This window comes from Gadus macrocephalus, chromosome 10, assembly GCF_031168955.1.
Source record: "Gadus macrocephalus chromosome 10, ASM3116895v1".
NCBI classification, from domain to species: domain Eukaryota; kingdom Metazoa; phylum Chordata; class Actinopteri; order Gadiformes; family Gadidae; genus Gadus; species Gadus macrocephalus.
The window spans coordinates 13,650,524-13,665,974 of NC_082391.1; the positions used below are offsets into that span (position 1 = coordinate 13,650,524).

At 45.5% G+C, this 15,451-nt stretch overlaps 2 protein-coding genes across 5 annotated transcripts in view; both read left to right on the top strand.

Annotated features, from left to right (window-relative positions):
- Positions 1-1,567: 1,567 nt before the first annotated feature.
- On the top strand, positions 1,568-3,467 carry LOC132465757 (small integral membrane protein 32-like). Its single transcript, XM_060062512.1, has 2 exons — positions 1,568-2,348; positions 2,532-3,467. Exon 2 carries the CDS (start codon positions 2,568-2,570, stop codon positions 2,910-2,912), a length of 345 nt encoding a protein of 114 aa, XP_059918495.1. The 5' UTR covers positions 1,568-2,348; positions 2,532-2,567; the 3' UTR covers positions 2,913-3,467.
- Positions 3,468-5,054: 1,587 nt separating this feature from the next.
- LOC132465758 (protein diaphanous homolog 1-like) overlaps positions 5,055-15,451 on the top strand; it is a 34,607-nt gene continuing 24,210 nt past the window's right edge. Inside the window, exons 1-2 of one of the 4 annotated variants that reach the window (XM_060062514.1) lie at positions 5,056-5,377; positions 5,676-5,834. In XM_060062514.1, coding sequence (XP_059918497.1) covers positions 5,736-5,834 — 99 coding nt within the window. In that variant the 5' untranslated portion in view covers positions 5,056-5,377; positions 5,676-5,735. Of the gene's footprint in view, positions 5,835-15,451 lie in introns of all 4 variants that reach the window. The other 3 variants (XM_060062515.1, XM_060062516.1, XM_060062513.1) reach the window with 3 other exon arrangements.

Consider the following 15,451-nt stretch of genomic DNA (forward strand, 5'->3'; position numbering starts at 1 on the left):
CTGAATTTTGATTGCCTGTGTGCGTATATTTGGTATGTAAAAGAAAATTAGGCGAAGAGGAAGGGTTTGTCCTTCACCACGATGAGATAAAAGTAAAAGGAGAAGCTCTAATGAAGTCTTAAGCTTTGAGGAAGTGACAACTCGCCTTTCCTTATCATGAAGCCATCTTCATGGATACTGTGCTAATAAGCTTAAAGCCTGATAACAAACACAATCACCCAGAGGGACATCAGCGAGAATCTATGCTGTTAAACATCCCCTCCTACTCTCTCCGACTACAGTCACCTGATACCCAGTCTTCGCCAAATCCCTAGCTGCCCTGCCAATATGTGCTCAGCTTTCTGTCACTCTAACGTACTTCCAAGGTATATTGCCTGGCGCAAACAGCCACCGAAACATCAAAAATGGGTCAGGGATTCGTCAGTGCCGGGCATGAGCGTGCGTGGGGTACGTCTCCCTGTCTGACTGAATCATAGCTGACGGGGAAGGAAGAGTATACGAGCAAAGCACGGGGAGAGTTGGCCACTTCCAAAAAAGCAATCATAAGCAGTAATCTCCTTATTACCGCTGCCCCCTCCCGCATATAAACAGGGCTGGAGGCTGTATTTAGATTACCCAGGCGACACATTCCCCAGTCTGTGGTCTAATCCTCAACACGGAGATAACGTGATGCACAGGGTGACGCTTAGAGATGTGTTGCTCAGCACTATGTTGGTTCACCTTTAGTTCACCAAAATGTTGTTGGGACAACATTACTGCGTGTAAATGCTTGAGTGTAAATGTGTAGATAATCCTTTTTAAAACTTGGTTGATGCAATAGTGTACCAGCCGACCTAGGTTGGTCAGAAAGGTCTTGCCATATCTGGCCACACATCCATCTTAACCTATGGATGAATGTGATGTGGTTAAACCTAGAATGAGGCAATGCATGTCCCTTTTTTTCTCTCACAATATGAGAGATGCCGATGATATAACCACAGATGGATCAAAACCACAACGTCAGATTGAGTGATTACAGTGGGCTTTAAATGTAAATTCATCACCGAAAATGCTTACTATCTGTCTGTTATGATAACAGTCTGTTTTTGTTGTTGTGAGGGAGAGGGTGTCAGGAGATAAACTCAAGAGGTGCAAAAAGTAATAATGTTTTTAAGAATTATGACAGCTTTGAAGAGGGACCAGCAACACTTCAAACAGGCAATGTTTCACTGTGTGCCTTATGGGACGCGCACACACACACACACACACACACACACACACACACACACACACACACACACACACACACACACACACACACACTCACACACACACACACACACACACACACACACACACACACACACACACACACACACACACACACACACACACACACACACACACACACACACACACACACAGTAATGCCCCCAATGTGAGACATTCCCCACAGACCTAAAAGCTCTTACTCACTGTAGCTCAAATTAAGAAGGATGTGCTGCACATAGTATGAGTGTGTGTCTTTGCAACCTGTGTGAATGAGCGAAAAAGAGTGAGGGAGAGAAAAATAAAGTGTGCAAGAGAGGGGGGGAGGATAGAAAGGATAGAGAAAAGTGGATAGGGACAAAAAGAGAGAGAGAGAGAGCGCCAAAGGGAGACAGCTTGCTATTTAACACAGCCCTGTCGGGTGACGTGCCTCGAGCCCGCGCACACGCACCACCAGTAGCCCGTGCCAGATGCGCGCCCCGTCATTACCTATTCTGCTTTCCTGACCCGAAGTGTGCGTACGTGTGGTTCGGTCTCCAAATCCAGAATCTTCATACACTGGATCGATATTGCCCTCAAGATTGCAAGACTCGCGAGGGGGGATAACTGACCCACTCGATCCGTATAACTGGATACGAGAAGGAGAGAATGTGAAGATTATCACCTGACGGAGGTCCGACTTGGCCCCATTTGCGCTCCTTTTTCTCCGGAATAGACGTGGACTCGGGAAGGCTACAGTTCAGCACCGCTATCAGGATGTCATAAAGGAGAAAACCCGTGCGTATCGTGGCTTGGATATGCACATCGCCGAATTTGGCTATACTTGGAGACGGTAAAGGCTTCGTTTTTGATTCCAGATAAAGAGATGCATGCGGTCATGGATGCGATCGGTTCAGCTTGATACAACTAGAGTGGATATTGACGCGTGATCACAGCGCGTGGTGGCGGCACAGGGAGTGTGGGCCACTTGGGAACGACACGGCTGAGACGCGTCTCCTCCAAAGTGCGTCGAGACCGCAGCACCACGCAAACCCGAGGAATGTGGACGCGTGGGCTGGTCTTTTCCAATATCACCTTACGGGACCCGGGTTCAAAGCAGAGTAAGTCTTTGCCTGTATCTCTCTTAAGACAACATTAATCCTCCAAGGAGTCCAACATTCTATTTTGAGGGGGGTTCCCACCGAAACTCTGCTTCGTCTCATATACAGTTGCCTTGATCACATTCACTAGGAAGAAAAAAACATTTGACGCGCGCACTTTTAACCTCTCCATCTCCCCTGTAGCGGTCCGACGCAGCCAGAACAGACAGACGGGCCACCATGCTCAGGCAGATCCTGTTGAATTCCACGGCCCCTGCGGACTACGACCTAGCGGCAATGGCCCAGTCCACGTCCCAATCGCCTTCCTCCCTGAACGCGTCCCACGACGGCTCCGTGAGCGTGGCCGCCCTGCTCAGACCCACGGCGGGGGGGCGAGGGGTAGCGGGCCTTCGGGAGGGCGAGCTCCACAAGCCGGACCTGACCACCTACATCATCATGTGCCTGTTGCTGTTTCTCCTGGTGCTGCTCATCGTGTTCTTCATCAACTGCCAACTTAGGAACTCCTTCTTCGCCTCCATGCCCTATGACAGGTCACTGAGGGAGGCGCGCACCTCGTACAAGTAGACCAGAATAACTTTGGCGCAGTTTGGAAGTGTGTTGGAGGAAAGTGTACTGAATGGATTCTGGCCATGTTGGAGAGGATGCTGCTTTTTTTTGGCACACGGGAACGCCTTGAGACATTTGGGCCAAACCTGCTGGGTATCCAGTGCAGTATGTAACATGGCCGTCCAAGCTTCTATATTATTCCAGCAGCATAAAAAAAATATATGTGCATTTATTGATGAATTTGTAAGCTTGTAGTCGGTCTCATGCGGCTGTGCTATACAGGCCTACCAACTAACCACTGTTTATAGCCTACAACTTATTATTTAAGGTGTTCCTTGGGCAAGCCATGTTGGGTCAATGTGGGGAAAGAGAACACAACTTGTAGGACCTATTGCTTGTGTGTTCTAAAAAACATGATTACTGTTTTGTATGACTACAACCGTCTTGTAATGTGTAGCGATGGAGCCGACAGACTTTTTTTCTTCTTCTATGTAAACGACCGCACGATGGGCTGCTGTTTCTCTTCTTCACATAAAGATAATTGAATAAAAACAAAACATTGGTTTCATCTCATCCTGATCCAGGCATGACTGTGTGGATGGTAAATGCCGAGGAAATTCATTCCTCGTGTTTGTTCTTATTGCTGACAGAATTCGTTATTCTTGTTTTATTATTATTTATTCTTAACTGCAAGCCTAGTCTTATTAGACCGAGTAACGGGTTAAAAATGGACGTGGATTTACAGCCATAAACGAGGCCTGGAGACACAGTGGCGCTCCGAAAACTCCTGTTATTCCAAAACACAGCGAGAAGATGGATGGGCCTATCTCTGTAAGCCTTTGTGAATCCACGCGAACGTGTGTGTGTGTGCGTGTGTGTGTGTGTGTGTGTGTGTGTGTGTGTGTGTGTGTGTGTGTGTGTGTGTGTGTGTGTGTGTGTGTGTGTGTGTGTGTGTGTGTGTGTGTGTGTGTGTGTGTATAATTGTTATGTGTCTGGTTCCAGAACTAAAATATGCCCACACATACACAACGAGTTGGGGGAGAGATTACGATAGAAGAGAGATGACGTGGAATATGTAGAGGAGACATTATGGAGGCATACTCTGACTATAGGGTCTAGCTGAATACATGTCCCTTAAAGTGCCTGCAGTCAGTTCTCTGGCTACATGTGGCTAAATGCATACCTACTTAAGAATAATTAGAGCGTATTTTCTGGTAACCTTTAAAGGACATCTGTAGATGATGAATGCGGTACCTTCCCCGTACACAGTGGGTGCGTAAAAGGTAGCGTAAAAACGCACCTGCGGCCTGTCCTTCACACGCTACTCCGCTTAGTGTCGCCACTCGACCGCCTACAGACGGAGTCAGACTCCGCATATCATTATATGCATATCATTTATTGATGTGCATATCATGCATATGCCTGCATATATCATGCAAATATATTGTAGTACTATATATTTAGTTTTATCCTTTTCTTGTTGTAGGCATCACAATCATAGTCCCTCGGAGTTACGGAGATCTGTGTATTATATTGACAACCCTGCCAGCCTACTAGTTTCTCTTTTGTAACCTTATTTTGCCAGTAGGCCTAGTCCATAATTTCATTCTCCGTTTGATAATTCATAACAATCCTTGCACTCTTGGTCAATATGGCGAGTTAGTGTTTGCATGACAGATTTTTTTATTTTTCTGCAGAGTTTGCTAAACTGATAAAACTGAAATAAAAACGAATTCCTGGACATTCAGTGCAGCGTAAAGCCTCGTTAACAGGCGTTCTCATCTCACGACAAAACGCTTCGAAAGGGATGTTCAATATGAGCGTTATTGACGAGATAAGGCGGGACTTTCAGCCACATGAGTTAGGGGCTGGGGGGCGTTGATGTATTAGAGGCGAGAAAGGGGGAGAGACTTCCGATAGAGGGATATCCATTTGCTTTACATTTTTCTAATATTAATTTGTCGAGATCTTAGTCAAAACTCTATCTTTATTCCTCTTGTGGTTTTTCTTATTGTAACCGCTCATGGTACCGATCTGGTTACTAGGAATAAGAGACGGAAGTCTTGTTGAAGCACAACGGGGAAACGGTCTGACTCGGGATCCTCTCCCAGGCTAGGTTAGTGCAATCCTCTCAGGTGTTGTCCCGGAGCTCATGTCCCCTCCCCCACCGTACAGCCAACCTGTCAGAACAGGAAGGCACTAACTTCCGTGGGACGCGGTGGTTGCCTTGGGGTTACTCCACTTTTTAAAAGGAGTTCATTTATATCATCGCAAGCTTTGGATATACTTCATATCGACAACTCAATTTAACTTCATACTTAGAGGAAAGCTCATGTCAGACCCAAACTAACTCGCGGAAGGGAACAGACAGAGGACGATTTTATGAAGCTAAGCTAACTAAGGCTACCACTTGATGGTTACTACAACAGCCACGGGAAGCTCGCTATTTGGTGGGACTCAACTTTATTATCCTCCGCCGCTTGGTTCGTATAACATTTCATGTGCTGCTGAGCAGATTCAAGCTGTTTGCTGTACTTTAGTAGTACGCTTACAGCTCGTCTTCACCACTGTTCCAAGCTCACTGTTGGGGTCTCGTTTGAATTTCCCTCCATCGGTATTGGTCCGGGGCTCCTCTCCCAGCAACTAGCAGCCCCGTGCTAACTGGGGCTACTGAGCCCGAATACTATTACACTAGGCCCACGGATAAGTACACATCTTGTCCATACCTAGGAAAAACAATACAAGGTTGTAAACAAAGCCTGTTTTCTCTTTTTGAGGTAGAGAGGGAGAGATCACGGTGCCTTTAGTCCACACTCAGGCACTAAGGATCGAGACTCAGTCATGGATTCAAACTCTGGGAACGCTGCCTCGGGCTCTGCCTCCAAGAAGGACAAGAAGTCCAAGAAAAACTACGAGGACGGAGACACAAAGAAGAAGTTTGTGAGTATCTTTCCGACCTGGAGAACTTTGGGGGTGATGCGCGCATCTTCCCAGCAGCCTGTGGCTGTTGTTAAAGTTAGAGCACCGATCACTAGGAGAAGTTTGAGTAAAGCGGCACTCTGTGTGTGTGCTTTAACGTTAGACCTCTCTGGATCTTCTTATTTTTTACTTTATATCAAACCTACGATTAGGATTTATTAGGATCAGGATTTAATTCCAACGTATTGGTTTTATTTTTATGCATGTTATGAATGGTGTTTGTTTTGGACGTCGCAACATTGTTGTCAATAATGGGGGGGGGAGCGTAATTACGGCTATATCTGGTTAACATGGATGAAGACGTCTAAAGGCACGGGAGTAGTGTCTTAGCTAATGTCTATTACCTCCCATGTAGAATTTCTGTCTCGCCAAGGCGGCGTGTGGTTCCGTAAATTGTTCAGAGGCGTGGACCACACGAGTCATCGAAAGGGAAGCGTGTCATGACGTCAGACAATGCTTTAGAAGTGCCGTAATTTAACCCCTTGGGTGGGCCTGACAATACCTTAAAACCGTTCTTGTACATAAATGAGATGTAACCATGCTGGGTCTAACGGCAAGCCACACACGCACACAATAAGGTTTGTGAGAATTACATGCAAAAACAAGAAGATTCGTATTCCACCCATGGCAATAGAACCTGCATTTAAAAAATAATAATACTTAAAACCATAATTATATATGATACTGCAGCAAAATGAATTATCTGTGTTATTATGCAATATTTGACTACTCAACTAGGAGGTCTTTTTTCAAAGAAGCCTTTATCGTGATGGGTTTAGCAGGCTGGTCCCCTCACTGGTGTGTGTGTGTGTGTGTGTGTGTGTGTGTGTGTGTGTGTGTGTGTGTGTGTGTGTGTGTGTGTGTGTGTGTGTGTGTGTGTGTGTGTGTGTGTGTGTGTGTGTGTGTGTGTGTGTGTGTGTGTGTGTGTGTGTGTGTGTGTGTGTGTGTGTGTGTGTGTGTGTGTGTGTCAAATAAACATAACTGCTCTTGAATCGGAAAGGAAGTGCCCAGTCACCACTGTCCAAGGGGTGACGTCAAGCCTCTAATGACCCCCTCCTCACCCCACAATCAGCTGCGCCAAACAAAACTGTGTGTGTGTCTGACCGTTAAAAAGGGCCGTTTGTTTGGGTCAAGCAGCGTGCACTAAGTGGAATGCTATGTGTACCTCAATGCTGCCCCAACTGCCGCGGCAAGCTAGCTGCTTGACCCGTGTGAAGCCTCCTTCAAGGTAAAAGCGCGGTCCACTCGTACCCACTCCACGTAGTACCCGTTGTCCGTTGAGACTGCAGCCATCAGCATCCCAATAGGATTCGTCAATGACATAATCATAGACAGTTATCCAATAGGTGGAAAGGGCCAAGCGGGTGGCGCATTGTTATGAGCCACATTTGTCCTCTTCCGAATGTCGGTGTCAGACACACAGACCCGAACCCACGGACCCGGACCCAGCCACGTTGCGCTCAGCAGCTGCACTGTCACCTGTGTGGTGTTCTAGGTGAAAGGTTTTCCCCACTCGTATTGATAAAGACCAGCTGTGGCGTGAGGAATGTTCCCTGACCCCCCTGCACTCTTGTTGCTGCAAAACCGCACGCATTCTACGCTTGGAAGCATAGCAGTCGCCTTACATTCTTCCTGTTAGGTTGCTCAACCCTTTCGTTAGTTTTGAACGTTTTTGTCCAATAATTCTGTAAAAGGGTTGCTTTTGAAATTCGAAAGTTGTTTTATAATTGCTTGTGGTCATTAATCTTGATTAGTCTTTAACCGAATATGGTTCTCAAAAAATGTTTGGTCTCCATTTCTCTGTGTGCACAGCCTCACCTGCTTCTCTAGATGGCACGTCGAACAATCGCTTCTTTGCAGATCCTAGACTATTTCTTCTTATCTAATAGGTCATGCTTTGGCTCTGCTGTCTTTAAACCTTTATCATTGCCATCCACTGTCTCCCTGGAGAGGAGACAAGCATACTGTGTGGCGTAGAGGGGACGCTGAGCCAGTGCCAATGTGAAACTGGAGTGGGTGATGCAGTGGTAGTGGCAGGGGCCTCTTGGCTGACGGTGAATAGGACTTTGCAGAGAGGGGCGAGAGAGAGGCGAGCGCAAGAGGGAAACCAGAGAATTGAACATCGGGTGAGAGAGAAGAAAACGAGTGGGAAAGGAGACAGAGGCAGGAGGTGAAAGCGGTGGGACAGGACTAGGTGTGAAAGAGCTGTGGAGGGAGAGAGAGGAGAGGCCGATGGAGGGATAACGTTTGAAAATAAAGGGCACACTGGTCTTGATTTATAAAGTGGTGGAACGGTGCTTTCACAGCTGGGGCCATATGCATAGAGCTCCACGTACTGTGGCTGCGCAAATTCATGGTCAGTGGAAAAGTTGGAAATCTGTGTATGCATGCAGAGATGTTCAAACAGTACAGGGGTTTCTGTTAATAAATAGCAATTGTCTCGCGATTCTGAGCACGTGAACAAGCTAAGGGTCCACACCCCGTCTACTCCCATAATTGACCAATCATTGTTCCAGGAGCTCCCATAATTACTGGGATTTCTCAACAACCTCCTTGCCCAGTCAGAATTCAGTGTGTTGTTTCATTCTTCTGTTTGTTTCATTCTTTTAAATACAAAGGGAAAGGGATTTCTAATCGAACGCTGGAGAGTTTCTCGTGATAGTACGTTTTTAATTGACACGGTCTGAACGCTCATTGAAACTCGGATGTTGACCAAACAAAGAAACAAACACTCATTTCCCCTTGTAAATGGTAATGGTTAGCTTTCAAGTAAACTCTGGTTCAACTCGCATGAGGTGTGAATGGGATCCATTAATGTCTGTCTATTTATACATCGGTCCAACATTTGCATCCCTAAAATGATAACCTGCATCCACGCACCTTGTTACCCTAACCGTCCGTTGAGGTCAATTCCTGAGACAGATGAATGCGAAGTATAAGACATATTTTGAGCCAAACTGGAACTAATATATTCTTTGTACTTCTTGAGCCAGTGACCAAGGCAAAGTCCCTGAAATCAAATACCAAACTGCTGCGGGGAGAAAAAGCTATGAGGTTGAATCCTCCGTTTGACACCACGATCCTGAGGACTGCTTCTGTTTTGCTCGGAGGCCTGTCCTCTCTACCTGAACCGAGCCGTATAATAGGAAGGGCCGGCGGGTTTGTGTGTCAGGGCGCGCGCACACACACAGAGGAATGCAGAGTCACTGCTGTTCACAAATTGCATAGTTAGCCTCCAATCCCACCTTCCCCCATGCCTGCTCTATGACGCAGGACTTTCTGAACTGATGTTTTTGTGTCTATTTTCCTTTGCTGTAGTGAGATTATGTTTTTTTCCTTGGGGACAGGACCCCAGGGCAGCAGACCGTTGGAGAGATAGATGAAATGACAACAAGGCAGCTGGGAGTGTTGTAATGCAGGGCTTAGACCTGTGTTGTACCAGACATAAGATTTTACCCCTTCAGTGGCCTCGTGTATGCGTCATCATGACTTCTGGTCGGCCACAGACACAGACTAAGAAAGAGAGATAAGGGGAAGCCGGAAAACATATAACACAAAGTATCCTGCAATGTCAGGTGTCAAAGTCGCCGGGGATACAGCCCTCTCAAATCCATAACTTTGCAGATATAGATGTATCTTATCGGAGGAGAATTTCTAAAACCTGGTTTTCTCAGCGGTGAGCGCGCAAGATGGATAATGAATGTTTAAACAACGGTCGTCGACGGCCCCTGACAGGTTTTCAAACTTTGAGCATGCCGTTTCGTACGAAACATCGAGGTATTCCAGCAGCCTCTCATCCGCGATGCCGTTTTAATGAGACGTGGAAGTGTGCTTCCTTATCCACACAGCACAGCCCACCTGGACACTGCTTAGCATATCAAGCTTCTCAGGCACCAGGAGGCAGGCATGTGGGTGGGGATGGAGGAGGAGGAGGTGGGCTACTGATGCGTTGGATCTGTCAGAAAACTTTCTGGTACTCTGAGTAAAGAACACAGCACAGCGATGAACACAAAGTCACAGGGACACGTGGACTGGGGGGGGGGGGGGCACACCCATCTCCCCCATCTCCCCCGCCACTTTACTGACCGGGCAGTCTCAGCTCAGCCCCAAGGACAGCTTACCGGTCGGGGCAGAAGGTCTTCTAACGGTTACCCTAACCATGTGCGCTAATGGCTCTGTTGAATATTCTCCATCCATTTCTCATCACCCAGCCAGCACCTCCCCTTCTCAGAGCCACTTCACCTGCCCAGTCTGGATACCTTTCCAGGGTGTAAGTGCTACAATTGCTCTCGAAACAACAGCTTGGATATATATTTTCTTGAACCAGTTCCAGTCAGAGCGTTGCCTTTTTAGTTTGTTAAGCTTACCTGTGCCACACGGTTGTAGTGAGGTTAAGGAGGGAATTTGGCTACCGTCTGGGGTTGTTTTAGTCAAAACTGTTTGATTGGATGCAGCATTATCGGGCTGTAGCCATGGTCTGCACAGCCATCTGCTAGCATTCACCACCTCTCAGCCTTTTTGTTCTTCGGTCAACATAATGCCGTCTCTTTTATAAGCACTCTTGTCCTTTACCCACCTCTGCCACATCAAAGCGCGGTCCCGAATGCATGCATGTGCGTAGGTCTTTTTAGAGTTTGAACCCCAGAGTTAACAGTCATATCTTCAATGCATTACATTTAAATTATTTCACAATTTTGTTCATGAACGTTGTGTAACTAGTTGTGTCAGCTGGCCAACAGGATGCCGTCCTTTTCTTCCCTATTTTCCCTTTTATAATCTGACCTCGCTCACACACTATTGCTCCTCAGCTCTTTACAACAATTTGGGGTTCAGATGGGGCAAACAATGGGACACACACACACACACACACACACACACACACACACACACACACACACACACACACACACACACACACACACACACACACACACACACACACACACACACACACAGTGTGCGTGTGCAGACTCTGCTCAATAGAGAGTGGATGGCAGGTCTAAAACATCCCAGATATTGCAGTTGCATTAACTTGATGGGCTTAACTCCTGAATTGTACAACAGGAACAGAGGGTCTTCTGACCAGGCTCCTGTGTCAAAGGGTACCAGTGAGGTAACATGTGAGATGGCTATCTCCCATGTTTAGGTCTCTGAAGATTCCTGCCTGCCTGGATGGGGGTGGATTATTGTAGTGTGCAGCCATAGGGGCCATCGTATGGTTTGAAATAAATTGTGAAATGGACCCTTGGGAGGGGGTTGATATTTATTGGCTGTAGATTCAATACCTGTCGTGTATGTCATCACTTTGGCTAGGCAATCTGCAACACTTGGTTAACAAAGTCTCAGTTGTTTGTGTCGTAGAAAAGTTAAATATTTGTTTGAAAAAAAAGATTTATTGCATAGAGATATTTTTAGATAGATAAATAAAAATACATCATTTCTGCTCGCGACATTGGTGCAATAATGTGCCATTTTTATAGGAATTGAACAAAATGTGTGTGGGCTATTGCAGCCAGTGAAGTAAATACACAGTCCAATACATATTCTTTGGAATAAAGAAAACAAAAGCACTTTAGACGATTGGCATGAGGTGCAAAGTACATTTGGTGCAATCCACGAGTCACAGGTCTGAGTTAATACCATCTTGAAAGTTCTATCCCTCTCTGTCTCTCTCTCTCATGGACCATCCCGATTGCTTGCATCATCCTGAGTGGGCTATTAAGCTGTCTTCCGAATCATTGCGTGGCTGGTGTGTGTGGGAGAGTTAACGCTATGACGTTTGCAGCTTATATGCCAGATACTTTACTTGACACAGGAGTTTGACTTAAGCAATCCCTAAATTTAGTGATATTTTAACCTTAACATTGCGTCAATGTTTCCACACATTTCGTTTTAAACCTTATTTTAAATAACTTAGAGTTCTGTGTAAACGAAAGATAATTTCTAATTTTAATAAGTTAGAAGGCAAAAATGTTCAGGTAAAAATAGAAGGCAACCAATGTGTAAGGCACTCCCGATATAAATAGGGGCCAGTTAGGTGCCACAAATATCAGTTTAATCGTCACAATAGTCACGTGTAAAATAAACTTTTTTAGCGAAAACAATGTAGGTGGAATTTCATGAAGTATACTTTTTCTTGTTTATCGTTTTTAAATAACCACAATAAATGCAGATTGCAGAACATTGTATTTCAAGCTGACGCTGAGTTTGAGGGAAATACTCGCTGTCATTGTCTTCTTCAGAGCAACAGGATCCAGCCGCCATGCTGCCTGTCATCATTTGCTCAACATTTCCTCATAAATGAGACTATTTTCTGCTCTGCTGTGCACGCCTTTAATTGCTATTGGCGGTAAGATGCTGATTTAACCAATTTCCTTTCTATAGGTGTACTCTCTCAGGAGGAGCTACAGTGTTTCCCATACATAGACCATTGTGTGGCTCGGCGCCACAGAATCAACATCGAGCGCCACGAATTGATTCTGTCTTTTTTTTTCTTATTTCTTTATTGTATTAAAAAAAAAAAAAACACACACGGAGCGAGAGCGACGATGCTAACACATGAACCCACCGACCCGTCGCTTAGCAACCGGACACGCTGGGGTTGATAAGTTACCGGACTACTGTAACTACTACGGAGTGATAATATCAAAGACGTGAATCAGGCAATAAATCCAATTTCCTTGACAGCGGTAATGTTCGGTGTGCATTAAAGTACAGACGGAGTGGACCAATTGCGAACTACTGCAGCTGCTCCAAGTTAAACCCCAAACTAATCGTAAGTATTTATAGCGGACTACACCACCTATTCTATTCCGCATAGAATTGTATTCCGAACCAATTGAGACGTATATATATGATACTTTTCTATTCCGATTGAGCTGTTCTTCCACATCTATGCGAATCAGATGTGTCCGCATGTAAACGCGGAGTTACATGCACACTCACTGACGGCCGCGCCGCCGTGCTGCGCCTGCGCCGCCGTGCTGCGCCTGCACTGCCACCCCCCCCCCCCCCGCGCACCACACATTGGTCCTTGGTGTGTGGGAGGGATTCTGTGGTTTACAAAGGTCTGGTTATCGGCCGGTGTGCGCGTGCGCGCGTGTGTGTGTGTGTGTGTGATTTACATCATTAATGAGGACATTTGTGTTTATAAAATTAGAACCCAGGATAATCGTCTTTCAAGGTCCAAAACCTGATAAATGAGTCCTCTATTCTGTAGCCTGGACATTCAAGCTGTCTCTGCAGACTGGCTCCGGGTCTGTTGTGGTCATCCATTACGGCCGTCGTCTATGTAATGAGTGATGGAGCGCAGAGGGAGGTGCATCCTAACAGCATTAGAGGATGAGACTACCATTATGCACATTCTACGTCTATTTCTGGCCCCTCTCCCTCGTTCTTAGGCACTGCTGAAAACACACCAGGGGAAATGTCCATACAAATTAAAGGGAAGAAACAAGATAGATATGGGATAGGTGGTAGCATTCCCACTGTCTAGATTCTAGTCCACGGTGTGCAACAACTTTTGATCTGTCAGGTAGAGGGTGAGACTTCTAGGTGGTTTTACATGGAGACTGAATGTATTTATAGGTTGCTTCAGGCTTATTTGGGATTACAACGTCAGTCCTCCAGTGGGACTCTTTCCAGTCTGTCAGATTACAGCTAATCTTCCACTGGGCTGCACACCAGTGTCCATGTCAACAAGAGAGGACCACAACCGTGTAATGTCGCTGTGCGTGTGTTTGTTAGATGGGTCAAGCATTATCGAAGCCTCTTAAACATAACCGCTGTCACACACGCAAACATCGGTCCACACACGAGCGCACACACGTCAAAGTCTCTCTTGCCATTCCTCACAGGAAAGAAACGATTATTCTTAACTGGCTCTGACTTAACCTGTCGTTAAGGTGTATTAGAATGAGTAAGCTCAAGTCAAGCTGCCAGACTTTAAGTGGTGGCTGCTCCACTGACACCCATACTGTATGAATTCATTAGTGTCGTTTCTTGTTTGGAGCCTGCCAGGGACCAACCACGGGGGGAGTCTTTTCATAACTCTAGACAGAGCAGTCTGCGACTGTCAATGTTGGTGCATCAACTCTGTGCACCTTAGACACACAACTGTATCCTCTGCAGGTTAAAGGTTATAAAGATCCTCTGCAGACGTGCATGATGACCGCAATTTCCTTTGCTTGTTGTTTGGTCGCTGAAGTGGCTGTCTTTGGGTCCATTTAGGTTAATGTGTTGGGTTAACATGTTTTATGTTAAATAAAATGAACTCATCCATACCTGAGCCAGAAAGATTAGATTTAATCTCTGGAGGTTTACTCAACAGTGTACAGGTGATGGATACCAGCAGACAGAAAGATGCATGGAGAAATAGAGTTCAAGGGAGGGGCTAGGGGTCAGACGTCGGTGGAGTGGTGGGTAATGCTGATGGATGGCAGCCATGTTGAACTGGTATTCAGATAACTTCTTGGGAGACTGCTTTGTCTCGCCCTGTCTCTCTCCTCCTAATATCTCCTTTTGACCTCTCTTTTCCTCCTATGTTCTTCTCAAGCCTACATGAGTAACGTTTTCTTTGAGCTCGCCTTAATTATCTTTTGCTATGTGTGGAAACCCTCAATGGTGGTTTGTTTATTATGGGGAAATTGTCAGTGTAGCAATGAACTTCGAAGCTTATATCTTGGTGAATGCGAGGGACCTCACGACATCTACAGGAACAAGGATGCAAATTGCTCCATAATCAGTAAGAATCTTCATGCGTTCATGTGGGTGCACATGACATTAAGAATGTTCACCATTATTTGACTAGTCCTTGCTCCACTTGCTAGTAGGCACCAGAAATATAAGTCGATTAAACAATTTTGGTCAGTATTTTGCCGAGCTATGAATCACTGAAGCCATTTATTTATGACACCATGATTTTGATGATGTATTATTAATTAACATCAAACAAAACTATAAGCATGGAATCAGTTGTCTAATTAGACCATTTAATTTCATCTGGTTCACAGTTCGCCACAGTGCTGTTCACCCTAGTATCTGGTCAGGCAGTCACTCTTTTTGACTGGTCTGTCTTTTCCTGCCTTAATTAAAATACATGGAAGTACAAGCCAGCCTGCGCCCTTGCTGATAATTAAAATAATGAATACAATTATAATTGTAAAGACCTGGGTTCATCGTTATCATGTCCGGACAGACTATTTATTTTGGATTGTTATATATTTAAATAGAATTCTAAAGCTAGACCGTGTTTATGTCCCACAAGCACAATAGAACAGTTGTGATGCAAGACACATTCCCTACAGGAGAGCTGAGTGCATTGATGCATGTCGGAAAATTGCTTTTAGTACCAGATTTTGTTGTAAAAATGGGATATCAATAATTTCAAATAGTTATTGTACTCATCAAATAGTTACCCAACCAATTTTTGCTTGTTGGTTTGTAATGTGCTCACTAGTTGCTCCCTTAACTAGTTGTTCACAAAACGTCCGGTCATTTGTCGTAAGGTACATCCCAAATTACATGGGTGTTCCGAGACTTCGATTGTTATTGGTTCTTTGTGTATACGATGCGCAGAA

Bases quoted from the DNA above. Each gene is read 5' to 3' on its own strand.
- LOC132465757 (XM_060062512.1), top strand. From the start codon at position 2,568: ATGCTCAGGCAGATCCTGTTGAATTCCACGGCCCCTGCGGACTACGAC.